Raw genomic sequence first — 22107 nt, forward strand, 5'->3', positions numbered from 1 at the left:
TTCAACATGGCGGGTGGGAGCCCTGAAAAAACATATCACTGAATCCATCACATAACAGTAGCAGGCAGGGAGACGGGGCTAACAGCATGTTTACATTACTTACAGTAAAAGATGCAGGAGTTTGTCATTTCCTCTCCCGATTGCGTCATGATAATGCACCCACCATTTTTTTCCTTAAAAGGGAAACCCCTAGACCTTGCTCCCTCCTTCCAGAGGGATGAAGGACTTTCAGAGCAGCACATAGACTGGCAACCGCATCTGTTCAGATGCCCAGCAGTAACACCAAAAACAGGAGGATTATTAATGATGTAAATTAAGGTTCATCTTGTAGTTTTTATGTGCTCTTTTTGATTTAATGTGCAAAACATGTCCATAAAAGTGCTTCCTCACCACATGCATGTCCTCAAAAAAAAAAGAAAAAGAAAGAAAGAAAGAAAAATGTAAAACATCTGGCTGCTGATTAGAAGCTGTAGATGCAATGCTGCACTTCAAAAATCAATTATAAATAAAGGACACGGACTGAATGCAAAGCATGGAATCATTTTAGTCTTTGTTAAGTTCTCTCTTTTTTTTTTTTTTACAGTTGTAAATACACCAGAAAAACATACAAACAATCACTGCTGTAGTCTTTCTTGAGTATGATTTTGCAGTTCGGGTAATCTCTCATAGCTTCTGCCCACGTTAAGCATCATAAATATAAAAATCTAGATATAAATACAGTCCATTGTGGGGTATATATGAGGTGTTTTTCTAACTCAAAGTACAGGTCAAAAGTCAGAATGTAAGAATGTAAAATCAACAGCATCTATAGGTCTGATGAGCAGCCTTGCTCAAGGACACTTTTGCGAGGCAGATGTGCTTTCAGCAATGGAAACTGCAAGATGCAACAAATCTTTGTTAAGGTTCAGTGATTAAATTGCAACACAAATGACAAAACTATAAAACACTCCCACAAAAGAGAGACAAACTATTAAAATAAAGGTCCAATATTAAAGTCGCAACTAATATTACAAATTATTACAGGGCACGATGAATAAGAACTCAAGACATGGAAACTGTTAGTGCACCTGAGTTGAGTATGTGATGATTTAACCATAAAACTGTAAAACCAGCCTGGGGAAAAATGTTAAAAGTGTTCTATTATTGTCTGTCTGATACACAAAGAGTGTATGTGCAAATAAGCCCGGGCTTTATACTGCTTTAAACACTCATTTTCTTACACTCTTGGCTCTGTGTGATGTCAGTGAGGGGTGAAATCACTGATATGATCACAGGAGGTCCAACCTTTTGCTAGTGAGGGGCAGCCAATCAGAAAAAGAGGCTGTCTTAAAGGGAGTGAGAATCAAAAGTGGATGAAGGGCTGCATCAAAGCTGAGTATAAGACACAAGCATTTTTTTAAACCATGAAGTCTGAGAAACTACTCGAAAATAAAAATATACAGGTGGGAAGGAGCATAACAGGTCATCACAGTTCCTCACCAACAATCAGTAATGTTGAAGAGAACCTCAGACTTATAAACACGCATCCCAGTGCAACTGAAATGAGATTATGGCAGTTTAGCCCATGAACTGCTGTAAATCACGCACACGTTTCCCACAGCATACTGCGTTACAGATCGCCTAATGCTTTCTTTACCTTCCGGGAAACAACCAAGTTAAAAGTAAAATCAGAGAATCAAATTTTTTGTGAATAAGGTTAATTTCTATACGGCAGAGACCAGTAGAATGGCTGACATGAAGGCAGTTCAATCACATTCAACAGCCTATAAGTTTTAGGTATACCTCTGAGAAAAGCTAAAATGTAAACCGTGTAAATCAAGCCCATCATAAAATGCAGGTAAAGTTGTCTTGAGAAGTAATTAAAGATCTATAAATCATATCAAGCAATACACCAGCACACATTTCTTCCCCTTGATTAGGTTTCCTCTCACAATTAGTTTGCACCCTTTTGGATTCAAAAACACTGCGATCATCACATAACATACACTTAATTTATTATACCCATTCATTTTAGTAATGATGCTTTGTAATGCCTCACTGCGTAACCATTACGTCCAGTAAATGTTTGGAATACATGTTTATAGCACGCTGAAGGAAGACAGATACTCATCACAGTTATCAGTAAGAGACCCATGTAGCTATTGCACTGCAAACTCAAATTGTTATACATGTTGAATATTTTGGTTTTCTTCATCTTAATCATACACTCCTCTTTATCTGATACATTCCTTGGTCCCATCTACTGCATCCCACCAAAGTTGTAAGTGCCCCCAGTTAACCTCCCAGTTGTCACCGTTTTAAAAGTGCAGCTTCAATGATGAGGACAGGTTTTCACATTAAAAATAAAGGCTCAGTAATAACGTCGACTTTGTGCTCCCAGTGTTTTCTCGGCTTTGATTTGTGGTCGGTTTTATCTGATCCCAGACCAGCTGTGGAGGTAGGAGGTCCAGCCTGAGCTCCGAGACCCAGACGCCTCCTCCTCACCTGTAGAGAGGAGACACAAGAACAGGTGGTTAGACATTAATGAGGTATTCTGGATGCTATAACCTGCAGCACTTCAGAAAAGAGGAGATTAATTTAATTAAAAAAAAAAAAAAAAGGGTTTTGTCTGAAGTAACAAAACAAACAAACAAACAAAAAAATCAAAGACAGGTTGTCGGTGTGTGTTTTCTATTATGACTCAGCATGAAAATCAGTGTGACGCTGCTCTGTACAAAACACAGCAGAGACAAATTCTTCCAGCGGGGCCGTGCGCTCCTGTAAGTGAATTGGAAATGGCCTCTTTTTCAGGGTGGAATACAGCACACACCTTTAATGACTTGGCAGTTTCACTTTACCATCATAAAATGAGAATAAATTATTTTCAGAAATCACCAAGGCTCAAGCCTGCCACGAGCTGGATACTTGTGGAGAAATGTTTGTTGATATGTTTGGAAGTGTAAATGTGAGACTTTCAAACCTAAGACTACTGTGACAGCTGTCAAGCATGGGGGTGGTAGCATATATTAATATTAGTTGGAGTGTATGCATATATTTGAGTTTCCAAGTATAATTCTGGCCCTATGTGGATTAGAGAAAATCCAAGATAAGCTCAAACTTGTGCACCCAATTCTTGCTTTTAAATTAATTAAGAGAAATATACGGTACAATCATCCGTCACATTAACAAAAGAAAAATAAGAGTTCACATAAATCATTAAATGTCCACAGTTCCCATGGAATTCTTTTCCATGAGGCGTGGATGCAAATTTCTGACCAAAAGGTTTCTACACTTTAAATCATACATAATAACCTTTTAAACAGGTCATGCAGTGAATAAGATTTTTCTTTTTATAAATGCATGCAAACAAGGTTTACTCATTGCATACCTTGTGCAATGGCAGACAATTTGCTTTTCTCCTCTGGGCTGAGCTGCAGCATGGTGTGGATGACGGGCAACAGAGCCTGCCTCTCGCTGCCGGATCGCAGGAAGATGAACTGCAGGAGGACGTTCTTCAGGTACTCCAGGTTGGCCACACTCTTCTCCCTCTCCTGGTTTCGCTCCAGACGGCGAACTTCACTCTTCAACAACTAGGAGGCAGAACATACAAGCGCTTTAAAATTTACAAAATCCAAGCGTCCCTTCGGCTAATGCTAAACGGCAGGAAAATAAGCTAATGCACAATAGCTTATCGAGTCCATTTCAGGTTTAAAAAATAGGAATACAGGAGGTCAGCTCAGAGTTTTTAGTGACTACTAGTATCTCGAAGGGATAACATTACATTTGGTCCACGCTACTTTCCGTAATCGAACACCTTACGTCACACACAACAAGCATGGCGGCGTCCTCTTGTCTACTGAATATGAAGCGTTGAACGTGAGTACAACAGTGACTTTTAAACCCGGACTGCAGCAGCTCTTGTGCGAAATAGCTTAAAAAAACTACAGCGACAAACAAAGATGGGCTTCGAGCGGCTGCTGTGGTGTTACTCCAGGCGGTTTCGGTTCCGTAGCGTTCAGCTAAACCAGGTTGAAAACACGTCGTTGTCGGCGCACACTACGCCTCTCGGCAGCACGTCCTCCCGGTTTGGTGCTTCTCCCGGACTGTTGGGCGGGATATTTGCCCACACAGGCCCCCAGCTGGCCGTACGTCGGAGGATGTGCACCTCCACCCAGCCGCCCAGAGATGTCACCTTGTTCGAGCACGACAGGACCCGCTTCTTCCGGCTTCTCTCGATCTTCTGCGGCGGACAGTTCGTCTTCTGGACGTACTTGGCTCAATTCGCCTACACGGGGCTCAGAGACACGGGCGGCACTAAAGAGAAAGGGAAAACCAAGACGCCCAGCACTGCCACCACGGGTCTGGCGGGAATATGGAGCTTTGAGATGAACCTGGGCTCAAACACCTGGAGGTATGGTTTCACGCTGGGATGCCTGACAATAGGAGCAGGCATAGTGGGACTCGGGGCTCTGTTCTGTCGGCGCTCTGTCAGCAAAGTGGTTTTACACCAGGGTGGGAGGATGGTGACAGTCTGCACACAGTCACCTGTGGGACCAAGCCAAGGCAGGAGAATAACAGTCCCTCTGTCTCATGTAGCCTGCCACGCCCACAGGCAGGAGACCACTTCCTTTATTCCTCTAAGGGTCAAAGGGCACAAGTTCTATTTTCTTCTGGACAAAGAGGGGACTGTGAACAACGCCAAGCTGTTTGATATTACCGTTGGTGCATACAGGCCACTTTAAACACAGCTGCCACACCTGAAACAGCAGTCTACAGGTGTGTGCTCACGTGGCTGCCACACTAATATATCAGTGTGTTTTTCATCTGATCTGTACAATCCGAATTAATTAAATGATTGACAACAAATACTTGGCTCATTTAGTTCATTACATTGAAAACCTCATGCTTTTGACTCAGTATTATTATATAAATTTCCAAGAATTTAATATTTGAAGTAATGAACTGGAATTTTTATGTATATTGCACATTTCTTTACGTGTAAATGCAGTGTGCTTTACCTAAAAATAAGAAATTTTATAGGCAGATTAAAATCAGCCCCTGGAGAAAAGCCACAAAAGCCCTGGAAAAAACAGATCTCTGCAGGCCTAAATCCAGGACCTTCATGCTTTGAGGTGATATATAGCGTGTACATGACCTGCTACCCGAAAAAAAAACTGGTAACAGACAACACAAATATAAGCATGAGTAAAAATACAGATATTTATCAGTAGAGAAGAACAAACGGTTAGAAACACAGTTACCTTTAACGACTTTCTTAACAATGCACAGATCAGTAGCACATACAAGCATGACTAATTCTAACAGTTTTTCCACCAATAACCTCCTAAATAAAAGCTTATAGTAAGTAAGAGAGTTGAGCCTGAATTACAGCAATTCTGTATGTGCCTTGTAAAGTGCTAGAAACCAGAGAACAGACCTTTTCCTTTAATAACACTTAATAAATATGGCATATTCTAATGTAATAAAACCTATAATGTAAATATACTAATACAATACAAAATAACTTTAAAGATGATCTTTATAACTCAGAATATATGTAAAATAAATACTTAAAGTTAATCTACTTTTGACTGCTTTCTTATCCTCAGCGGGTCGACACAGTGGATATCTCCACATGTTTGATTTGGCAGATTCTTTTCTTAATTAAATGCTGAATGCCCTGCCCAACCTGAAAGGGGAGGTAAATAAGAAAGTAATCAGATGGTTTAAAATTATGCCATTCCTTCAGCTAACAGTAGTAGTACAGCAAATGTAGGCAATGTGTTTGCTCTCAGTCTTGAAGAAACATCTTTCAGCGATTTTAATTGTATGTTTTTAAATCTTGCAAGTTGTTCGTTAATAAAGGGGATCATTCTCTTTGAGTTTTGTAACCAATGCTTAGGAGTAGGTCCTATTTATTATAGTGGATGTGTCATATAGTAGATTTGCTAAGTGCGCAGGGGAGGCAACTTTAAAATAGACAACTTGTCTGGGTTATTAGGTCTCTAATAATTATTTAGTTTTGAGCAACAAAATTGAGGATAATTGAGGAAGTATACATACAGTGATCTGCTCCATGAGAATAGCGTTGGTAGCCTCAGTTTCATGCAGCAGGCTGTTCATGTGCTCCATGCTGCGGGTGGTTGTGTTCAGCTTTTCACTTAACTCTTCTTTGGTTGGCTCCACTGTCCACACAAATGGCTCTAGAGTTATAACAAATGCCACATACAGGAGGTGATATAATACATTAAACTCTCACTACACAAGTCTGCATCTATTCTTTTCCCCCAAACATAGTCATTCATTGTTCATTGTAACGCTCATCATTATATCTTGTTGAATAGGTCACATATGCAGTCCTTTTGTAAACTGAATGCGCTTTTTTTTTTTTTTGTGGACCTCTGCTTTCAAACACACCTTGTTTGGGTTCTGGAGATGTGAGAAGCTGCTCCAGAGAGGGTAGGGATGTAGGAGCAGGGGAGAAGCTCTCAGTCTCAGTGGTCTCCATGCCCTCACCCTCCTCCCTGGCCATAGACTGCAGGTCGCTGAGGGCCACTGGTCCCACACCCGCCTGGTTCTGGTCAATGTTTCTGCGCTGTGGATCTGATGCCAGCGGTTTACGGCTGGACTGGACAGCAACTGAATCTGAGCGGGTGTAAAAGGTTGGAAGAAGAAGATTTGTGTGGGTCTTCTGGGCACATCAATACATTCATATTGAACAAGAGAGAAGGAGGAGGTTGGATTCAAGATGTGTCAAACAAGAATTAAAAAAGAAAAAGAAAAAAAGACTTTCTGCTCATGGCCTTAAAATGTTTAAGTAAAATCCCTGGTGGAAAATAGTAAATAAATAAAGGAATTTAAAAGGGTTTCAACTGAAAGCAGCCTTCAAATCTTTTTTTAAGCATCTCTGGATTCTTATGTACAAACAAGTCCGATCACAGCAGCTGTGAGTTAGTGTCCTACTTCGCTGTAACATGAGGGGGCACCAGACTACTCCAGGTCTTAACCAGTTCAGCTGGCATAAATGGTGACGTGGGAAGAGAAGGGTAGAGGGAAAAATGAGAAACTTCAGAAGAATAGATTGTGATTAATGAACCTGAACTGATCCAAGAGGCCAGACTCGCTACCAATCCCCTCACCTCGCCACCTCCCGTCAGGCTCTTTACTTCCCTTGTCATGTAGCCGACTGAGAGGAGCAAGAAGTCTACCTGCATACTGAACACGTTTCATAATAGTTCAAGTCCAGTAAACTCAAGAGCCCAACATATTTACCCAGTTCTAATCAACCAAATCATGACAACTGCCACTCAAAAGAGTGAAGCATACAGGAGTCCTGATTCAATAGTACATCAGGCTCTAATAGAAAGGTTTAAAGAAATCAATAAGGAAATAAAAGCATCTAATTTACAGGAAAATAAACACCCTGGGGATCATATGTATATCTGAAAAATACTGAGCAGTGTTTCTGCAAAGCCATCACAACAGCCTGCAACAGAGGGAACAGCTGGAAAGGCTTAAACACTGACTGATTTCTAATTTATAAAAGACTTTTTTATGTGTGTGTCTATGTGCTGCTTGAAGGTTTGGATAAAAGATTAGACAAAATATGACAAAAGGCATATATAAATATTACATCTGATTTATTAAAGAAAAAAAATACGAGGCCGGTAGTTTTATCTCCCGTCTGTCCGATAGGGCAGTAACGCATTTAATCTGGCGTGAAATTGAAGCATAGTGGTAAAAAGTGGCTCAAATATGACTTCAAATTAAGGTTAATATTGGCTCCAGTATCGAGTTAATCCTTGCATCCATGTGTGAGCCACTAATGATGAGTCTCTCCAGATGCCACAGTGAGCTGTTTGCCACACTGAGAGGCGGGGATAGAGCTGAGGAACCTTGCCAACACCTGGCGTCCTCAAGTGACAGAGAAGAAACACACACACACACACACACACACACACACACTTGCCTTTCCTAGTCATTACTGTGTGTGTTTCTGCTGTTTGACTCCAGCGGGCAGCTGTGTGGGAGGTGATGAATGAGCTCTCAATGCTGCTCTTCTGATAAACACACTGATGCCCTCTTCATGGTTTTCTTTCTGACTCACATCACTCCACTCATGTAGGAGAAGTGCAAGCACCATGGAAAACTAAAGCACTTGATGATTTCATTGATCTCTATATACCATACCTTTCATGTACTCCTTGAGTCTATTGCTGTCTGCTCTTTAGTAAAAGATAAAAATGTTACCTCACCTATTTGCTCTGTTACCTCTTGTAGAGAATCAGGTATTGGCTCAAGTTTACAACCCCACCCCCATGCTTACTGTTCTGGCTCTGCAGGGTAAAGAGCTGCTCCTCGACACGAGACAGCTGGCCCTGCAGGGTCTCTACAGTGGCCCGGTGGTCATCCTGCAGCTTCCTCAGCTGCTCCCTGTAGGTCTGCCGCTGGGCCTCAACCTGGGAAGACAGGTCAGCCTGGGCCTGGGACAGGTCTGACCGCAGGGTCACGTTCTCTGACTGCAATGACAAAAGCCTGTAGGTGGACAGAGCAGGAAGAGAGTTTAGAAAGTGCTCCTTTAGAAGCGAATCAATATGAAATGCTACAGGTAAGTAAAAAAAAATAAAATAAAAATGGCGCAATCAGGTGTTCTCAGCATGTGCGATTATGTCTCCTGATTGCAAAATCAAATGCAGGGATGAACAGCTGAAAAGGCTAAAACGTGCTGCGTATCAACAACGTGACAGTACAATGAATTCCTGCCAAGACAAGATTAAAGAACAACATAAAAAATAAAAGTGTGTTCACCTCTCACGGAGCTCAGCTTCCTTGCTTACAGTTTCTTGAAGGATTTTATTGTGTCTCTCCAGAAGAGTGTCATGCTCAGTTTGGAGCTGCTGCAGCTCTGCTGCGCTGCTCTGGAGACTCTGCTGGCTCTCCACCAGTCGCGTCCTCAGCTGTTCCACCTGAGAGACCAACTGCTCCCTGAAAAACACACCACACGTTACTCTTACAGTGATATTTTCTTTTAGAAGGATGTAAATGAATGTAAATTATTTCTCATGTGGGATTTCTTGTAGGTTATACTGTGTCTTCAATAATTCAGCTTTGGTCATTGTAAGTACATGGTGTTTGTGTTCAAAATCAATTATGTGCTATGCATTTTGACATTTTGCATGTTATTTAAGTTTTCTTGATCACATCTGAACAACACTATCTTTCCTAACCCTAACTCTGGGTGTACTTTGAGTTTTTCATGTGTTTAAAAGTCTCACATGGAGAGAGAAGCTTTAGAACAGCATCCTTAATCAATGCAGTAAGATTTGAATTCCTCTAATGTAAAGCCAACTGAATGTGTTACCATTAATTTCACATGTAATGATCTGCATCACACAGTCCACCACTGGTTACATACATTTAACAGCTGTCTGTTATTACAGTCTTTGTAGACTTCTATCATTCTTGCATGCCTTTACCTCTCTAGTTTGCCAGAGTCTACTTCATTCTGGGTCGTCTTGCTCTTCTGCTGCTTAAGAACATTGTGGACTCGCACCTTGTAACTCTCAAACTCCTTGGTTGTTGCCTCAAGCTCAACCTGGAATCAATACAAAAGGTTAACAAGACGTATACGATTAAAAGATGATTGATTTTCTAATACATTGTTGGTGAACAAATTTATTTTAGTGAGTCTTGTTAGAAAATCTAATAAAGAAAACTTTTGTTGTGTCTCACACATTTACAAAAATTGAGATTTCAATACCACAGCTTACATAAAACCAGTTTTTCACTGGATGAACAATGATGAACAATGTCTTTTACAGAAAGAAAGCAATAACTTTACTTAAATTGCTCTAGGCAAACAACCCATTCACAAACCTCTCTTACTGTCAAAAATATAAAGGGGAAAAAGTAAAGACTGAGCCAGAGGTGGCAGCAGCTGACTAAAGCATTTATTTTACTGTCAGTCTTGGATGTCACCAAGCATTGGAGTTTACAGGTAAATCAAGGTCAGATAGATAGTTGGTTGGTCGGGTATTTACCAGAAAGGACTAGTTTGCAGATTTTTGTTTCCTGTTGCAGGAATCTATGGTTATAAAGATTTATAGTTTCTAGATCTAATTACAGAAGTTTCTGTAAAGCTGTTTAACTGATCTGAGCCAAAGAATCTTCCTCCATTGACTTCAGATTAGTAGTATGACCTTAGTTAAATTCAATTTATTCAAATCAAATACATTTTATTTGATTTATATAGCACCAGATCACAACAACAGTTCCTACAAGATACATATAAGATATAAGGTAAGGTAAGACCTTAAAATATTCTTAAAATAATCAATAAAATTAAAAGCGTCATGCATAAATACATTACCCAGTTCTCGTTTGTGTTATACATATAGTGGAATTTGTTTTTTTCAGTGTTGGTGACCCAAAAATGAGTAATTAAAAGTTTTTACCTTGAGCACTTTTCAAAAATTCTACATACTACAAAGATTTGAGGATTAATCAAAAATAATTCAGATATTAATAATGGAAGTAGTAATTAGTTGCAGACTCATATAACACTACTGAGCCTGAGCTGTAGAAGCCTTCGATTAATTTAATCAAAGCTGGACGGGTCTGACGTAGCTACAGCACCTCAAAATTTACAGTTAAGGTGTCCTTGAACGACTTCGGCGTCATTATGGTTGAGTTATTATAGCGTAAACTGTCAATTCAACTGTTACAAGTGAAAAGTCAACACGCGCACCTTGGCAGTGTCTCTTTCCTGCTGCAGACTCTGTATGCGTTGCTGCAGAGAGCTGCTGGTTCTCTGTTGTTGCTCCAACGCAGACTTCAGCTGCTCCTGCAGGCGATGGCGCTCGGCTGTCAGGTCACACACCTCAATCTAAATTCACAAACACAGGCTTTATTAAGTGCCACAGGTACAAAACAAATGGGTTTCTACAGTTTATTGAAAGGGATAGTGCTAGGTGTGTTACCTTAGAGCTTTCTAGCTGCTGCTGGTTAGCCTCCAGCTCTCCTTTCAGAGAGGCCTGCAGCACCATGAGTGAGCTTTCCTGCAAACATGCACACGGAATATTTAAATACATACAACCAAATAGGAAAGCACACAAATGACTAAGAATTCCCAATAACTTCAAGGCCCCCCTCCACAGTCATGTCCACACATGGCTGCATAACACTATTTACATTCATCAAGAAGCAACATTACACACATTCATAAGAAATCCTTGGGGACACACCTCAAATACACACAGACACACACAGACCTGTTTCTTGGCATCAGCCAGGTCCTTCTTGGTCTTCACCAGCAGCTGTTTTATCTTAGCGTTTTTCTCCTCCCCCTGGTCCAGCTGGGACTTCAAAGACTCTGATGACACAATTGCACATTTGAATGGGCATGTGCACACACACAAACAGCATAATTTCTGAACTGCAGTCTTCTTATTTTTCTAGTATTTTGCTGTCATTATGGAGCTTGACAGCATGAAGCAACTAAAGGAGGAAGGAAAAAAACAAGCTCTAACATTTCCTAAATAATGATCCTACTGATCCCATGTACTGGCACACAGATACACAGGGCTATGCAAAAGTAATAGATGTTTCAGGTCAGTGAAAGCAGGCGTGTGCTGCTAATATAGAACATAAATAAAACTGAAGTTTTGCTTTCACCAAGCAAAATTTCAATTAAAGATTATTATACAGTGCAACATTAAATACATTTGGATTGTATTATTCTGTGTGCCAGTCACTGAGTGTAAACCTGAACTTGTTATCATACCAATTTCCTGTTTGAGCACTTCTTCCTTCTGGTTGAGGCTGTTTATCTGACCCTTTAGCTCCTCAACACACTCATCTTTTTCTGATAGTTTGGTGTTGAGTTCTTTAACCAGACGTTCATAGTCGGCCATCTCCATGTCCAACAGAGAGCTCTGCTGTGCTTCCTGCAGGGAGAATCAACGTATTACAGCTTTAAACGGAGCACAGCTAAGACTCATCTTCAAGTCCATTTATCTGAAACTCTGGATTTCCTCCTCTCTACATTTAAATTGAATTATGCTGAATATATTGTGCAGTTAGTATTTTTGAAACTTGGACAGCTGAAGAAAGTGGATGAAATAATCTACACACACATTGTTTTCTTAAAGAAAAGTAAGGATCTGACTTTTTAAAGTCCTAAAATCTAGTTAAATTAAATAATTACAATCACAGCCACACAATACAATCCCTCATCTTCCTTAAATTACCATTGAACTAACATCTACATATTTCTGCTGCACTTAAAACATGCTTGTTTACTGATCTAAAACTGCCAAAACGAGATTAAAAAAAAACCTTTATAAGCATTTAATTGTCTTTCTACTATCAGTATCAACCTGAAAAATCCAATCTTTGTGTTCACATGACGTAGGCAGACCTCCTGGCAGCTTTCATGTACACGTCTATACTATGTAGGTCTCCACTAATGGAAAAGTAACAGCGGTCCCTGTACTGTGGGCTAGAATTACTCTCCTTCTCTTCATCAGGTGCTGCTGTAGCTGCAGGCCGGCCATCACCAGCTCAGTCGCTTGACTGGATCGGCCCTCTGAGACGCGCTAGTGTCTGAGAAGCATTTGTGTGTTATTTGTGTGTGTGTACCTTGCGTAGCTGCTCCAGCTCCTGGGCAGTCTGCTGAGACTGCTGCTGCTGCTTGCGGAGCTGGGCTGTCAGCTCTTCTGCCTCCTTCATGGCAGATGACAAATCCTAGAGAGGCAAGCAAGTGCACATGGGGGGGGGGGGTATTTAAATGTAATACAGATTACATATTATAAAAATAAATTCACTGTGCATGGCTGTTTTTATGATTATTTAAAAACATAAAACATAGAGTAGTTGCTTGCACAAAAGAGGGAGATAAAAATCCATCTCTCTTCATTTCTACCTTTATCTTTTGCTCTTTTATTGCTCTCTCAGCCAGCAGGTCTCTTTCCAAACTTGCTGACTGCCTTTGCATCTCCTGATTCTTGGTCTCTAACTGTTTCAATGTGCTCCTCATGGTTTCCATACTAGCCAGAAGGTCCTCCTTCTCGCTGCTCAGTGTCTCACTCTGAAAACAAAAAAAAGACTTGTTTATTGCCGCTGTCAGGTGAGTGTGCAGTGATACTCTTGAGGAAATCTGGCATATTCTGATTTGATTTATTGCTCATAATCTGTCAGCTTTAGTGACTCTACAGAGTGAACTTCATTGTGGTTTCAGTTTACTGTGTCAGTTAAGAACCGCAGGAAACAAAAAGGATGATTTACAAAGAGGAAAGCTGTCTTACATATTTTGTAGTCAACATTCTCATTTATAAATACACCAGTTGGCACGTGACACCTAAAAAAATAAAAATAAAAAAATCATTCATGCAAATCTGACAGTAGCAGGCTCTATGGGCTTCCTGTGCAGCAGCTCTCTCCCATCATCTGTCAGCCAAACAGTGAAACTATGATTGGTAAACAGAGATGCCCAGACGTACTCTGAGATCCCCGACTAGCTCCAGTCTTCGTGCTTCCCCTGAGATCCATGAGCGCACACAAGACTAAGCCTGTGCTTCAGAAAATGGTGTTTCAGTACTGCACGCAGCAGATGGAAGCTACAGCCTGCTCCATTTACCTGTCTCTTTTTCTCTCATTGGAGAGAAACAGTTATGAGCTTGGGGAAAAGAGTACATATAAAAACAATTTCTCCCCAGCTCACCCAGTCACATCTGATGGGCTATTTGTGGGCGCCGGGCTGTCAGATATAGCTGGGCAAAGTGTTGTCGGCTAAAACGACTCCCTCTAAATCATACAGAAACTGAATTATGGGGTAAGTATTGAAGAAATGTATTACTGGACAAAATCCCCTGCTTTGATTTAGTGGAGGCCGAGAGTTTGTGTGTGTGTGTGTCTGTGTGTGTGTCTGTGTGTGTGTGTGTGTGCGTGCGTGAGACTGAATGTGTGTCTGTGTTACCTGCGTGACAGCACTGCTGAGTCGTTTGGTCAGCTCAGCAATCTGTCTCTCTGCCGCCTCCACCTTCTCCCTCTCCTTATCCAGTTGCTCTGTCTGCTTGTCGTAATCTATCTGCAGGTTCTAAACACAAGACACACACACGCACGCACACAAACAAGTCTTCAATATTCATTACTAGAAACCTGATGAACAGCTAAGTGAAGGTAAACACTATGCATCTCAGTTATCAGCTGCATTTACATTTGAACGTGGGACAAAACTCTCATTAGACACAACACAGTGGTTTTATTCTTTAATGGAGACACAGTCATAAAGCAAAGTGCAATCTGGGGGCTGTTTATGAAGACCACTGGGAGCAATGTCTCACACAAAGTCTTTTTTTAAAGTGAGCGTGCCTCTACTTGCCAATTAGAAAGATTTTTGTATTAGTAATGCATGAAACTAATTAAATGCACAATGGAATCTGTCAAGTTTATTTTGCTTTAATTCATGCTATGCTTTTATTTTGATGAAAAGCTAATGACATAAAAAGGTCCATGCGAAGCAGTAACATCTGATACACCCGGATACAAACCTAATAGTTCTGCCAATTTCAAACAGCCATTGAGAAAAAGAGCCGCAGTGTAAACATACTTCACTGCGGCGTCTCTGTTCTGACACGTCTGACATCATAATCCCGAGAGGAAAACAAACGTTTTTCCACTTGGAAATTTCAGTTTCATGAAAGTCCCACTACAGGATCCTAGTGTCTTCAAGTAATATAGACAGTATCTAACATGTAAACAACAGATGGCTTACTTACACCCTTTATCTTAACTGTTCGGAGGTCAGGCCTATTAGAAACAGTGCAGGATTCTTCTTGCAGGTACTGTAGCAAGAACATGTTTGTAAAGCCTTCCCAATTACAAGTATTTCTCCAGTGCTGGCTTATAAAATGTGCCTAAAAATGACTCTTATAGACAAACAGCCTGCAATGCAAATCATTACAGTGTAAAACTGTATATGTGTTATTACTTTATTTAAATGCTGTTTTTCAATCATTTAATCAGTATCAAATTAAATATTAAATGGACTGATTTTTTATAGCACTTTTCTACTCTCCCGGAGTACTCAAAGCGCTTAATATAACATGCCACATTCATCCACTCACACAAGCACTTTCTTCTATGATTTTAAGTGCTTACTAACATTCACACACGTTCATACTCTGATGGATGCATCGGAAAGCAACTTAGAGTTAATATCTTGCCCAAGGATATCTGGCATGCAGACTAGGGGGAACCAGGGATCGAACCATCAGCCTTCCAATCAGTAGATGACCCTATTTTATAGGCAGGAAAGTCAGAAATCCCAGTAACTCCAAAGTGCACCTATATTTCATTAGAAACTTCTCCAGAAAATAAGCCAAAGATTTTCTTTCTCTAGTGAATTATGCTTGTTAACTGATTGAATCAATGGTGCTGTATTAATGGAGTCAACCTTGAAAGATTATCCCTCAGCTTCACTGTCAGGTCAATTACTCAGAAACAAGCAGAATCACTACCATGTTAAAATATATATTCTCACTACGTAACACGCTAAAATCTAGAGCTTGTTGGTGAGCTGATAAATTAAACTTCACCAAAATATGTTGAGGGTACTGCATCCAATGAGAAAGAAAAAAGTGGCTTCCTAGAGTTATAACGCTCTACTTATATAAGAAAATACAAATTTCTGCTTTGCATTTACTTGTGAAAGTATGGGCTGTTTTAAAAAGTTTGCTGAATTCGAGTGTGATGCTGTAACAGGATGCTGTCTTAGATATTCCATGATCCACTTTGAAATACTGCCACTGAGAGCGTTACTGTTTAGGAAGTGTCAGACCAAATATAGTTACAGAGCAGGTTTGTCGAATGCAGATACTGAGTTACTTCAGTAGCTGCAGAGCTCCAAACCTCCTCTGGGATTAAAATCAGCACAAAAACTGTGGGCCAGGAGCTTCATGCCATGGTTTTCATGGCATTAAACTCCCGTAGGCATTAATATGTAGTTGTCCCAGTATTTTACGTTTGTATAGTGAGAAGACAAAACTGTGATAATTCACATACTTTGTGCACTACTTCATGCAAACTATTTTCCTTTGTATGCTACAAGTCTTTTCCAACCCAAGATTCCTACCTTGTAGCCTTCAGCACCATGGATGATATCTTTCATAGAGCTGTTCACTTTCTCCCTCTCTGCTTTCAGTGATTCTACTTCCTCCTTCAGGGTTATAACCTGAAAAACAAACAAACAAAAAACCCCACCGAGCATTCATTTACTGGCCAAAAATATACAGATTATTCATGTTTACATGAATCTGTAAAACAAGAGAATGTTGTGGAGTTCTCCTAAGGATCAGTATGGAGTGCAAGTTTTCTACCACAATGTTTGCTATTTAGAGAAATCTAAAGCTTTTCATTATAGCCTTATTGTCTGTGTTGGTAAATGATAACATTCTTCATTCTTCACAGTACCTCTTTCTTACTGGCGTCCAGCTCCTTCTTTGCTTTGACAGCGACTGCCTTGATTTTATTCATTTTCTCGTCCTTTTCTTTATTTTCTTTCTCCAAAAGAGCTGCAGGAAGTTAAAACAAAGAAGAATATGATTCATCAAAAGTCCGGGAAAGTAACTTTGGTTCTTTTCTGCATGATAACTTGTAGATTAGATTGCTTTTATAAATAGCATGAACAGAAATCATCTCCACACCTATTTTCTCTGCAGTCTCATTCGATTTATTCTCCTCAGAGGACGCAGACTCTTCTGGAGACTCCTGAGAGGGTGACTGAGGAAAAAGAGAGAATGTTAGAAAGAGCACAAAAACAAATTGTCATAGTAACAGTTCTTTTTCCCCTCACAGATGCATTAGTGCTAGTGTGGAGAAGCACTTACTCTCCCCATTTGCAGAAAATAAACACACATCACGTGCTCCACTCACCTGGATAGAAGCCATTTCGGTCCTCAGCTGCGATATGAGTGAATCCTTTTCTGTCAGCTGCTCTTTGAGCTCTCTGCTCTCTTTCTCCATGATCTCCACCTTTCTCACTATTTCCTCCCTCTCTTCCTCCTCCTTGGTCATGAGAGAAATTTGAGCTTGCAATTTCTCATTCTCCTCGATGATCTTCTCATTGACTGATTTCATATCCTGCAGGTCTTTCTGGAGACCCTCAGTATCTTTCACCACCTCCTCTATGTTGGTTCTCAACATGTTTCTTTCTTGTTCCAGGTCTTTGATGTGGGCCTTGAGCTCTGTTTGCACCTCCTCAAATGTTCTCTCCCCTTGAGCTTCTTCAAGGCTGCTTCTCAACAGGGCCCTCTCCTTCTCCAGCTCATCAACCCGTGCTTGGAGGTCTTTGACTTCTTTCATGGACTCTTGGAGTTCTTCACCCAGATTTTCCTCCATTACTCCAAGAAAACCAGAGATTCGTTCTGCCTCTGTTTTCATTGAATTCAGCCTTGCTTCTTGTTCTTGCTTTTCAGATGTCTCCTGGTTCAGCTGAGCTTCCAGGGCTGCTAGCTTAGAGTCTAAGAGCTCCCTCTCTTCCTGAGCTTTGGAAAGCCTTGAGAGAGCCTCTTCCATTTTCTGCTGGAGATCAGACTTTTCAGTGTAAAGCTCTTTTATAGTCAGCTCTAAAGTGGAAACTGTCTGTTCAGATCTCACAAACTCCTCTTTTAGGCTTCCCTCTAACTTTTCTCTCTCCTCCTTTAAACGTTTCACTTTATCCTCAGTTTCTGTTTTCAGGCTTTTCAGCTCCGTCTCTTTTTCCTCTCTTAGCAAAAGCACCTCCTTTTCTTTCTCCTCCTGTAGCCTCTGGATTTCTTTTGTTCTCTCATTATTGAGCTTTTGCATTTCCTCTTCTTTGATCTTCAGCAGGTGTTGCATTTTGTCTCGCTCTTCAGTCAGTGTTTCGACCCTTTTGTTCAGATCTTGAGTCATGTTCTCCTTTATCTCTAGCTGGGATATGATCTCCTCATTCTGCCTAGTAACGTCCTCCAACGACTGTTTCACTTCGCAGGCTGAAGACATTTGCTCTTCACCTTGAGAGCTCTCAAGCTTCAGTTTGAGGTCTTGCATATCCCCCATCAGAGCATTCTTCTCATCTGTAGCTTCTCTCACCTTCTCCAGCAGTTCATCCCTCTCCTTGTTGAGCTGTTCCACCTTCTCATTAAGGTCTCGTATATTATTAGCTGCCTGTTCCTTCATGACTTTGTACTGTACGATAAAATCATTTGTCTTCTCTCCCAATTCTGTCTCAAAACTCTGAAGTATGCCCCTCATATGGTGGCACTGGGCAGAGTCTCGCTCTTTGGTTAAGGCCTCACATTTTGTCCTCAGCTCCTGGTTTAGTTTCTGCTGCTCCTCCTCTGGACTCTGAGAGTTTTGCTCTTTGGCTAGACTGGTCACAGACTCTTCAGCTTCTCTGAGGACACCTTGCTGATCAGGATCTTGGGTCATTGAAGCTTCAGCAGAAGCACTGTCCTTGAGCATCTGCAGCTCATTAATTTTGAACTCCAGTTCTTCTCTTTCCATTTGAAACTCTTCTTTAACCCTCTCCAGCTCTGCCTCGAGCTCACCCTTCACATTACTAAGCAGGGTCATCTCGTCCTGTAACATGGTGTTCTGGGCTTGAACATCATCCAGTGTCGCTTTTAGTCTTCCCGTCTCTGTCTCCTCTCCATCACCATGGCTCGAGTCACCCTGACTGCAGCCAGACAGCTCCAGCATTTTGGCGATCCCCGAACCACGGGCAGCTTCTTCATCTTCCTCCTGCACATCCTGCAGGTAGCTATCTGGAAATATAACAGTAATATTTTGATTTAATTGAAACTGAATTTAAAGAAAAAAAAAGGAAAACACAATATTAATACTTTGATACCAGAACAGACTTAACTAAAAAGAGCTTTTTTACCTTTGAGTGCAAGCTGCTCAGTTAGCTCCTCTTGGAGCAACAAGAGACGTTCCCTCTCAATCTCGTAGTCCTCTTCTAGAGTCCTCATTTCCTCTTCGTGCTGCAGACTCTTCTGAGCCAGCTCCTCCTTCAAGTTCTCCACCTCTTGCTGGGCCAGTGTCAACTCCTTTTGGTGATTCTCCTGGATCTCAAGAACCTCCTGAGAATTTCGCTCTTGCATTGTTTGGAGTTCAGCTCGAAGGGTCTCCAGCTGAGCTTCTAAGCAACGTCGGACTTCCTCTGCACTCTCTTTTGCACTAGCAAGATCTGCTTGGCGCTCCCTCTCTCTTTCACTCTCCCGTTCTCTGTCACGCTCCTCTCGCTCTTTTAGTAATTTCTGGAAATGAGACACCTCTTCTTGGTGTTTGCTGGTGCACTCCTCAATGCTGCTCTCAAGGGCTTTGATCTTCTTTTGGTGCTCTTCTATCGCCCGGTCAAACTCACCTTGCAGCGCTGCCAGATCATCCTGCAACAATCAGCATATGTGTTTTAAGAAGACCTGGTTATAATAACAAAATACATTTATTAGACTGCATAAATGTCAAAGTGTGTTCAAATAAACCCGTTTGAGTTTCTCTGAACACAAACCTGAATGTGTAATCAGGCTTACACATCATACAGCGGTGTGAGTGTTATCTTTCACCTTGGCTTGCTGTTTAGTCTTCTCTAGTTCTTTACGAGACACTGCAAGACTTTGCTGAGTTTCCGCCTTTTCCAGCAGCACCACATCCATCCTCTCAGTCAGCTCCTGTTACACACAAATGAACGATTCACATAACGCAGTATGAAAATGAAGTACTGCATGTTAACAGAAGAAGCTTTTAGCAAACATGCAAACCTGTATCAAAGAGTCATCTGAACTGCTGTTGTTGCTGCTTTTGGATTGCTGTTTCAGGGCTTCAACTTCTTTTTCCAGATCTAAGAAGACAAATAAACAAACTCATGACATAAACTTGTATAGTACTGGCACAACACAAACACAGGATGAATGTGTAATGATACCTGTACATCTGCTCTTCATCTTCTGCATGGCAGCTACCTGCTTTTTTGCATACTTGATGAGATCATCTTTAGAGAGCGTGTCCAGCTTAAAATAAGACACAAAGTTAAAAGGAGGCTAAAATATCTTTACCAAAACATCTCTAACAAAACAGAAAAAAAATCCAGCTTAAGAGTGTTGATACATATAACTCTTATGTGTAAGTCGTAACAGTATGCAGGACAGTAATGACAATTTCAGTTTATGCCCACTTTTCCTGGGGGGTGTCAAGGTTTTCCTATAATTTCTCACAAGCCTGTAGACAGCTGAAGTACAGTACCTTTGACTTGGGTGTGCTTGCTGCTGATGGAGTCACAGACTCAGCTCCGGTACCACCAGGGTCCTTTTTTTTTAATAAAAGAAAAATATGAAAAAATGTTTTGTTTTTATGATCAACTCCAGATTTATTCCACAAAGGTCGCATAATATTTCCTTTGAATTTTACTTTAATGTCCTTTTTTACCAAAAGTCTACCTCTGGTGGCGCACGTTTACAACATTTTATGATTAATTACGGACTTATTGTCAATTCGGCAAAGAAACTAAGCAGAAGAATTTTTACTGAAACTGCGTAAGCAAAGTTAGTTAAGTATCACCAGGTAACGTCTCGATATTAAGCACATTTAAAATTCATGGTTGTTACAGTAGGACTACTGCAGGTGACTTTTACTGTTACCAGCACAGTTCATCGTGATAATTAACTATGCATTACAACAACAGCTATTAAGAAACAGACGCACATACATATATATATATATATATATACACATATATATATATATATATATTGCTAACCTCGAGGTACACATCATTACTATCTGTGAGACTAGCTAACGCTAACCCCTCCACAATGATCATTTACCTCCATCCCAGCTTTTCGGACTTTTTACTGCTTCTCAGTCGTCTGACAAGCTCAGAGAGATTGCCGGGAACCTGACCGGACAAAGTCGAATCGATTTCCAAAGTATTTTACGATTCGTCACAGACTAAACACGGAAAACATCTCCTCTGTTATGGTTTTGAGTTAACAAGCTAAAGCACACGCTTCCGCATTCGTCAACCAGGTGACGTCGGTATAATTGACGTCACAACTTTAAACGCAGACACCGGCAATCACCAACAATTTAACATTGAAGAAAAAAAGTTAAATATCTATTTTGAACGTAAAGACAACAAACGATGTATTATTGATACATTTCTAACTGTTACATTGTTTCTAAGTTGTGATGATTAGTACTTTGAGTCTTATAAATTCATAACAAATAAAAACATGTCAGCAGCTAAACTTTATAACGAACTGCACCCCATATGCCTTAATAATAATAATAATAATAATAATAATAATAATAATAATAATAATAATAATAATAATAATTAACATAAAATGTTTGAAGCATTTAATTCAAACTAAATTTAGTTTAAAAAAAAAAGAAAAGAAAAAAAGAGCATAACAGTAGTATAAGTTATACTGATCCTGGCTGATCATTGTTCATTTGCTATGTTCATATTTAATTTATTTATATCTAATTACATTATTTACCAACTGGAATTTGAGTTTCTTCATCTCACTTTCACCAGCTCAGCACATCTGTCTTTTAAATCAGAGCCTTTTGCATTCTCTGAGTTGTGCACAGACTGAATTCCTGTTCACTTTCACCTGTTAGATACAAACAGCTCGGATTTTTAAAATGTGGAAAAGGCAAAAACTGAAAATAATTTAGGTAATAACTTAATTACATACTGATTATGGTAAATAGTTTTAAATGGCTACATAGATGTGATGTCTATCTGGGTATGTTATATGGCAGCAAAACCTGTAATTAAGTGCTGGCCTGGTGTCTGAGAGGAGAAATAGTAAGTAGCTGCCTGCAGCAGGGCTTTCAGCATTTAATAAATTATTAACAGAATTTAGTATTATGGTCAAGAAAGATTTTATTCCACTGTACAAGTAAAATACAACTGCTGTTTATTATACACATACGCTATATCAAAGCCACTCGATCTAGCCGTAGGGTGAACAGATACCAACAAACTACATGAGGCAAAGTGTATGTTTGCATGGGACAAGGCAGGACGGGGTAGAATCAAATTTTGATATATAACTTAAGAGATTAAGACAAGGAAACTATGCAGGTCATAAGTTTGGG

The 22107-nt window shown here is 40.3% G+C and overlaps 2 protein-coding genes across 2 annotated transcripts; one reads left to right on the forward strand and one right to left on the reverse strand.

The window, feature by feature from the left end:
- Positions 1-1972: 1972 nt before the first annotated feature.
- gcc2 (GRIP and coiled-coil domain containing 2) lies at positions 1973-21018 on the reverse strand. The gene is made up of 24 exons (XM_084908063.1): positions 20823-21018; positions 20242-20304; positions 19925-20009; positions 19761-19840; positions 19566-19670; positions 18884-19388; positions 16912-18764; positions 16683-16758; positions 16450-16550; positions 16112-16210; positions 13955-14074; positions 12902-13066; positions 12619-12723; positions 11762-11924; positions 11250-11350; positions 10959-11036; positions 10727-10864; positions 9456-9574; positions 8788-8964; positions 8306-8514; positions 6397-6624; positions 6043-6182; positions 3368-3569; positions 1973-2484 (listed from the first exon to the last, which is right to left on the reverse strand). Exons 1-24 carry the CDS (start codon positions 20826-20828, stop codon positions 2411-2413), a joined length of 4992 nt encoding a protein of 1663 aa, XP_084764189.1. The 5' UTR covers positions 20829-21018; the 3' UTR covers positions 1973-2410.
- On the forward strand, positions 3563-4845 carry tmem223 (transmembrane protein 223). The gene has a single exon (XM_084908064.1). It carries the CDS (start codon positions 3939-3941, stop codon positions 4719-4721), a length of 783 nt encoding a protein of 260 aa, XP_084764190.1. The 5' UTR covers positions 3563-3938; the 3' UTR covers positions 4722-4845.
- Positions 21019-22107: the final 1089 nt, after the last annotated feature.

This window comes from Perissodus microlepis, chromosome 16 (genome assembly GCF_051167445.1).
Source record: "Perissodus microlepis isolate ML-2025 ecotype Zambia chromosome 16, ASM5116744v1, whole genome shotgun sequence".
NCBI classification, from domain to species: domain Eukaryota; kingdom Metazoa; phylum Chordata; class Actinopteri; order Cichliformes; family Cichlidae; genus Perissodus; species Perissodus microlepis.